Consider the following 7,950-nt stretch of genomic DNA (forward strand, 5'->3'; position numbering starts at 1 on the left):
AACTATAGAAATTCTTAGCTAATTTCTTTCATACTCCGATACGCTGCTGCTGTTCTACTTCTTCTTCTTCTTCTTCTTCTTCTTCTTCTTCTTCTTCTTCTTCTTCTTCTTCTTATTATTATTATTATTATTTTCATAACAGATATCAATAATAGTTGTCATTCAATAAATTCATAGTTTCCTTACCTAAAATATTTATTAAATAATAGTAATTTAAAATAATAAAGCGTTTATTGCTTATACATTGAATATGAACAAAATTTTAAAAAGTGCTTCTGAAAGAGTGTGATCATGTAGATGGATATGATTCGTTCGATTCTTACTAATAACATCTCAGTTGAACACACAACCTCCGCAAGGAAAAATACGCCCGAACCCACCAAGCTACTACTTATCTTGTGTATTGAATGTCAGGTAGCTCAATTTATGCATGAGAAGCATGGTGGAAGCAAAGTAGTGTGCGAGACACATGTGTGGCCAAGAATGAAGAATAGCCGATGCCGTACACTTGTCAAGCATCTGGAAGGTCTTCAACACTATATAAGGCACATTTAATTTGCCTCCACTTAAAAGGCATCCCTTAACTATATTTCCTTGGTTGAGTGATTTGTGATCCTAATCTTCAACCATAACACCATGGTTCAATTTTTTACGACTACATTATTATTTCTCTAGTCCATTATTTGGGCTATAACTTTTGTATGTGTTGTCTGGAATGATGAGGACTCCACCTAAGTAAAAACTTTGATAGATAGGAATCCCGTAAAAACATCTTTCAAGGAATGGACCAGATTGGGTAATTTCTCAAGAACAATAGCTAAAGGCCGTGATACTACCACTTGGATCTGGAGCCTACATGCTGATGCTCACGATTTCAATATACTACCACTTGGATCTGGAACCTATATGTTGATGCTCACGATTTGGATAGCTACTTGGTGTTATTTATTTATTATTTGGCCTGCCGTTTGGACTAGTATCTTGAGTTTTGTACGTACTCTTTTGAGTTTAGCTCCCCAAACAATATAACTACTATTTTTCTACCCTTGCTCTGTACTTCCATACCTGATTTATATATGATGGACACTGTCTTGACAAAACCATCATTTACAATATAATTTTTTTTTAGGTATTATTTAGTATAAGTGAAATATATTCTAAAATGTCAAATTTATTACAAATATATTACAATCAAAAATTAAAATTTAAAAATTAAATGAAAAAATTAATAAATATAGAAAAATTAGTTTGACCCAAATATGACAGATAAAATGAAATAACCATAGTCATAATAATAACAATTCTGCAATAATCCGTATAAGAAATAATTTGGTTTAATATTTTATGCAATCAAGTAAGTTCGCTTTGCTAATGACCTTGTGATCTAGTAGCACCCGGTTGCACCCCCATGTGGGAGGGGTGAGTTCGAGCCTCAATGGAGGTGATGCTGACTCTTTGTGCTTCAGTAGTTATGAACAGATACTACATTGTAACAGAGTTGTTCTAATCTAGTAATCCAATAATTGATTAGTTATAAATATTATTATTAACTTTTTCCTTTTCAAATTTAAAATGATAGTATACAATTTATCTTGTAGTTATAATATGAAAAATTCAAACAAATTATGATTACTATAAAGGTTTGGCTTTAAAAAAAAAAAACCTCGATATCTCGAAAAATGAAGAACTAACAATCTTTTAAAAAAGAACCAATGAATAAAACTCTCTAAAAATGCTCCTATTGTTACAGTCTTTTGATATGTCACTTTCGTATAGTATTTTCATATATCACGTTACATAGTTTGTTTTATTATTATCAAGCTAGCAAAGAGATCTGAAATCTAGATTGATGAAACTTGTCTCCAAGGCAACAGGGAAACCAACAGTGCTTCTACTGAAATGCAGTTTTATGTGCTGTGTATTGGATATAAATATAGTCTAACCTTATTAAATAGAACTTTATGAAAAACCTAACAGCGTCCTATTGATCTCCAATCATAATTGATGTCCTCTTAATTTGTGTTGGGATACTTGACTTAGAACCCTAAATGTGTGTATTGATATTATTTTGAGCAGTATGAGCATCGTAACTTAAGGTGCTATATAATGTATATTTTGTGTCCCAACTTTATACAAGCATAACGGTTGATTATAGACAAACTTTAGTCATCCAGTTCAACCAAACTACTTAATAAGCTTAGTCAACTTGCTGCGTAATTAAGGCATTAATTAATATATACGGAGTAATTTATATTATTATACGGGAAAACCCAACATTGTGAACTATGTTTTGTTTTTTTTTTTTTTTGCTATGGTGTCATACTCCTAATGTATAACTTATAAAGTTTAAACGGGTTAAATGAGTTCTTAATGGGTTAAACAAGTTAATTCCTTTTTTTTTTTTTTTTTGTAGAAACAAGTTAATTCCTTAAAACATGAATTTTAGCGAGTTTTTAACAGGTCAACCTAATAATAACTTGGGACATGTTAAGACTAAATACTAATATGTTAGTATTTTAATGTTTGATTTTGCATCATATTAATTAATAAATGAGTTAATTTCATTTAATTTTCGTCCTAGATTTATAGATAGTAGTCTAATTTTAGTCTTTTTTTATTAGAACATCCACATTTGGTCCTAGTATTATTGTGGCATCACCATTTTTGGTCCTCCGTCAATAAAATCATTGAAATGACGTTAAATACAATGACATTTTAATTTTTTTTTTACAAAGTCGGTTGATCCGCTATATTTTTATTTTTATTTTTATTTGAAAAAAATCCCTAATTGAAAATCAAAATGCGCTTGTATTTATGGGAATTTAAATGATTTTGTTAATAAATGACAAAAAATGGTCATGTCAAAATAATACTAAGATAAAAATAATTTAAAAAAAAAAGAATTAAAAATGGAATGACACCTATAAATCTAGGACAAAAAATGAAATTAACTATTAATAAATCATATCATAAATTATCAGGTCTTACTATCACAAACTATTGAGTGCTAATTGCAAATTTTTAAACATACCCCTCCCTCAAATGAGCCTAACTTTCGCAATCGGAGAAGGCAGGCATTGGTTTGCATTGTATTAATTAACGCATTACTTGTTTATTGAAAAGTAATATATTACACTTTTCAGTAAACATGTAGTACTTATTGACTATTATAAAAGTATTATATTTTCACTACAAATAAAACTCAAACTAATAAAACTTAAACTTGAAAGGGCTTAGGGATTAAGCTTGAATATAAATTTATTTATTTATTTATTTTTATACTTAGGTGATCTCAACTTTACCGGACTAATCTTAAGTCTATAGGACACAACCCTTATAGAATCATTGCAGAGGTAAATTACGAGTCGTGCTATCAACCCATTGTCAGACCCTAATTTTCATATACGGACAAAGAATCCAATCCACATCTTTCATATCCTTAGACTTTTCTCCATTCACGTTTTCAATAGGATTTGAGTAATAATTAATTATAATACTTGTTGTAGCACTTTTTGAAGAAGTGGAGCTGTTGAAACCGTGGTTGAAATGTAACACTTCTTGAAATAGGATAAACAAGTGATAGAAATGTATTTCTAGATATGCGTTACAAAACATCATGTGAATTTGAGCTTTATTTACGCTAGAAATTGCCAATAGAGCTTAGTTACTAAATAGCCAATCATTTTGAATAAAGATGGGGCAAACTTGTGAAAGGGCAACAAGTGGAGGAGGGGATTGCTTAGGTCAAAACCCAATTACAACAAATTAATAATAATATGACACGAGTTTGATTTAAGCTAAGGATGCGTCCAATGTTTGCCTTACGCTAAAGGTTGCTTCAAGCACGATAATACTTGTTGTAGCTATATCCAACCAATTGAATTATACAGTAGCATTTTTGTTAGTTTCTTTATACGATAACACAGCATTGAATTTAATTAATAATTAATGCAACATTTAAATATAGTCCAACGTAAATAATATTAAATACTCACTCAGTCCAATTTTATATATCAATTTTGCTATTCATGATTCAAAATTAACTATTTTTGTTTTATCAATATTCTTCGGTCAAACCCATCATATATACAAGGACTTACTAGTACGATTTACCTCTAATACATGCAAAGTTCGCAAGTTATTACATAGGAGCATGACTTACTCAATGCACACCTTCAGATAGTGGTTGCATGTTTCCTTGTCACAAAAAATACTATATATTCTTTCTTTTTTTTTTCTTTTTCTTTTTTTTTTCTTTAGTGTTTTAATTAAGCCTAAACCCCAACTTGTAATTGGTTGTATTATTATGGCAAAATTAGATAGGTTTTAGTTTTGTGTCTGTCAGAGTTAAACGTTACGACTTGTTCAAGCAGACACTATATATGCCAGAGTGTTTGGAAACTATCCGTTGGACGTACTTCACTGACTTATTTTGGATGATCTGGTAGAGCAGTTACTATACTTAAGGTAATTTTACAAGAAAGCCCATACTCTCTGATATACCTCGGCTCAAAGAGTAAGACAGTAATCCTTTACGTGAACATTCAAATTAAGATTACTAGTCTACCTATTCGGTCAGATCAGAGTATTATTTAAGGGAGATTGATTCAAGATTTCACGACGACTCTACAACAAAGAACTCTAGACTTGAATCACAAACACTCTCTCCCATACTTTACAAAGATATACTCTAATTCATCTTCTTCTTAAGACATATGTTCTGAAGCTTTACGAAGAAAACCCTGATGCTTAATATGTGGACATGGAGACCATGCAACTGTGGTGCAACGTAGAGTGAGTCAGCGAATTGGACAACAACAGAGCAGATCCAATAAGGAATTTCTTGGACTTCTGATTGCATAGATCTCTGACTTCAACAATTTGCTATAGCCTCTCTAGTTGGATACTGACGATGTCTGGAACACATTGAGTCAGATTGTAGCATTTCTTACCTTCTGTAAGTTTGGTGTTGGAGATGGTAGATTTGACGCATTGATGGTTATCCCCAGATGTAGATACATGTTGAATCAAACGGGGTAACCAATTCAATATTTGTGTCATTTACTTTCTGTTAGTTATATTTCCACACTTTACTACTCTCTGTTGCATTATCTTATAGATCAATCAGTTAGGGTTCTTATTATATCAACAACGAGTGGTTTACATCAGAAAGTTAATCAATAAGTAGAAATTATCAAAATACATAAAATCACATTAATGTTAAAATAATTTTAAAATTTGACATTTTATGTTTAAAACTATTTTTACTATAGTATCTAATATATTAATTTTTTATACACTTAACAGTAATACATGATAGTTAGATTATAGCACGGATTGTTGGGTAAAAAGAGTATATTTTGAATTGTCTGGTAATGTTGAGTATGTCTCATATAAGGAATATGTACATATATTGGATTGTATCGGGCTTATAGTACATGAGTGTTTTTGTAATTGTACGTGTTTAAGGTTGCATATAAATATAATCCTTGTAACTCTGGATGTTTGATCATGACCATTACAATTAATAAAGAATATCTCAGCTTCACTCCCATGGATGTATGCACATTGCTGAACCACATAAATCTTGCATTCTTTACATTTTTTCATTGTTATTGTTTCTTGTTCTTGTTCTTAACTATTAATATTTTCAAATTAGGTGCATGATTATATATAAATTGTATCACATTTGGTCCAGTTGCACAATTTTCTAGCCAAGTTTCCTGCCAACTATTGTCAGAATTTCAACAAAAAAAATGTTCTTATTAAAAGAGTATTTTTGGCCAATTTTTGCTTGAAAAATTTTTTTCTCGTGGAAATTTTGAAAATAGTTGGGTGAAAAATTGGACGGTAGAATCAAATATGACACAAATTACAACGTCATTTACCTAATTTGAAAATATTAATAGTCAAAGACTAAATGTGATACAAATTACATAGTCATGCACCTAATTTTAAAATATTATTAATATTTAAAGACCAAATTTGATACATATACAATAGTCAAGGAACCAAAATAATTTTTTTTCAAACTTAAGTTCATATTTTAGGATTGCAAAACTATCTTGATTATCCAAAATCAATTAAGATTGGACACGTACTATTTAGCAGAATGATATATATATATATATATATATATATATATATATATATATATATATATATATACTCACACGTACACACACATGTACTCTAATAATAATCTAATCACTATATAAATAGAACAAACAATACAATACCACTCTTCCCTGTTGTATAATTTCTTTAAATAGATAAGATTTTGGGAATATAATGACCATTATATTACAGTATATTTTACAAAATTTGTTACATGTAACTTTAAAAAGGAAATATTAAATCCATTCATCCATTAACAAGCTAGAAATATACTAAATGGTTTTATTTTTTCAACAACCCAATTAATCTAAAGTTTTGATATCTGATATCTCTTTACTTGTAGGTAGCCCCTCCAAATCATCAAGATATTGCTGATAAATATAAGAAGCAAATCCCCAGACAGACAGCAGCAAAGACATCACCTTCAACCCACTCATCTCTTCATGCAACAACAACATCGACAGCAATGGAGTCAGAGGAGTGGCCAATCTCATAACAACGTTGGAAAACAAGGACGAAACCTTAAAAGTCAAGGTAAAAGAGCCAACAAAGAAAGCCTGGCAGGCCACAGCAGTCAAAAACAAGTTCAGATTGTAGCCAAACACCCCTTGCTTGTAACCCTCCATTTCTCTCCTCAGCCCCTTCCACTCCCCACTGGCAAACAGCCCCACCAGAGTCACAACCGTGGCCACAAAAGACTGTGAAACAGTGAGAATCACCGTGTCTTTAAGGGTCTCCCTTTTGATGATCTTCTCGAATACGAGTTGGGTTAGGGAGAATAGCAGAGCAGGGCAAGCAGAGGCGGCGATTGTGAACAAAACCCCCAACATATAATCCTCCTTAGAGGCTACCTCGGACGATGTCGTTTCCTGGCTGAAGATTAGGAGCATAGGGGAGAAAGTGAGAAGTATAACGGCGTTGATTATGTAAGGGGTGAAGCTTTGGGCATTAAGGAGAAAAGAGAAAAGGGCAGTGAAGGCCAACTGGGATGAGTTAAGAAGGGAATAAGTAGAGGCAGGGAGATAATCTATGGCAAGTGAATAGAAAACATCAGTTGCTGCTAAGAGCAAACCAAGAACAGTGGAAACTAAAGCCAGAATCAGAAGAGAAGGCGGTGGGTTTGAAGAAAAATTGGGATGAATTTTTGGTGATGATGAGATGAAGAGAAAGGGGATGAGGAAAGGGAAGGCTGCAGTTTGGATTGAAGCCATGAGCCATTTGCTGTTTCCTCCTTGGTCATAGTAAATTCTTGATAAGAGAATAGAAGATTCTAAGCCTGATAAGGTGAGGAGTGTATAGAAAGTTAACTCAAACCACCATTTCCAGTTGACAGTACTACTTGAGTTTGGTTTAGAAACTTTAATTTCACCCCCAAATTCTTCAGCTTCATAACCTGCTCAAACACATATATATATGCCCCTTTTACTAGATTTATAAAAGAAACAAAAGGTAAGATGTAGTTGAGGAATTAACTTACTTGTGTTATCCAGCAATCTCTGGTGTTGTTCACCCATATGGAACTCTCAGAAATATCAGGATGGCAAGATAACTGTTTGAGTTATGGCACTTATTATTCTTCTAATAATGCCATTTTTTGTTTTTGGTTTAAGTGGCTCTATCAATAATCCCCTCAACAATTGGAGTTTTGTTAAATAGAACCCATGGCCCCAAAGGTCAACACACCCCATCACCAGGATTTTATTTCTTTTTTTTTTTTTTAGATGATGAGTGTCAAATAAGTTATCAAAGTAAGTTTTATAATTAAGTGTAGTCTTAAGTTTTTTTTTTTTTTTTTTTTTTTTTTTTTTTTTTTTTTTTTTTTTTTTTTTTTTT

General features: G+C 31.6%; 1 protein-coding gene across 1 annotated transcript; it reads right to left on the bottom strand.

Moving 5' to 3' along the window:
* Positions 1–6,251: 6,251 nt before the first annotated feature.
* LOC116031782 (purine permease 21-like) lies at positions 6,252–7,750 on the bottom strand. The gene is made up of 2 exons (XM_031274089.1): positions 7,595–7,750; positions 6,252–7,510 (listed from the first exon to the last, which is right to left on the bottom strand). Exons 1-2 carry the CDS (start codon positions 7,629–7,631, stop codon positions 6,420–6,422), a joined length of 1,128 nt encoding a protein of 375 aa, XP_031129949.1. The 5' UTR covers positions 7,632–7,750; the 3' UTR covers positions 6,252–6,419.
* Between the last annotated feature and the right edge of the window lie 200 nt (positions 7,751–7,950).

The sequence above is a fragment of the Ipomoea triloba genome, chromosome 10 (genome assembly GCF_003576645.1).
Source record: "Ipomoea triloba cultivar NCNSP0323 chromosome 10, ASM357664v1".
Classification (NCBI taxonomy): domain Eukaryota; kingdom Viridiplantae; phylum Streptophyta; class Magnoliopsida; order Solanales; family Convolvulaceae; genus Ipomoea; species Ipomoea triloba.

Coding starts and splice junctions, on each gene's coding strand:
- LOC116031782 (XM_031274089.1), bottom strand. CDS start 7,631: ATGGGTGAACAACACCAGAGATTGCTGGATAACACAA. Junction 7,511..7,594: donor GAGATTGCTGGATAACACAA/GTAAGTTAATTC, acceptor GTGTTTGAGCAG/GTTATGAAGCTGAAGAATTT.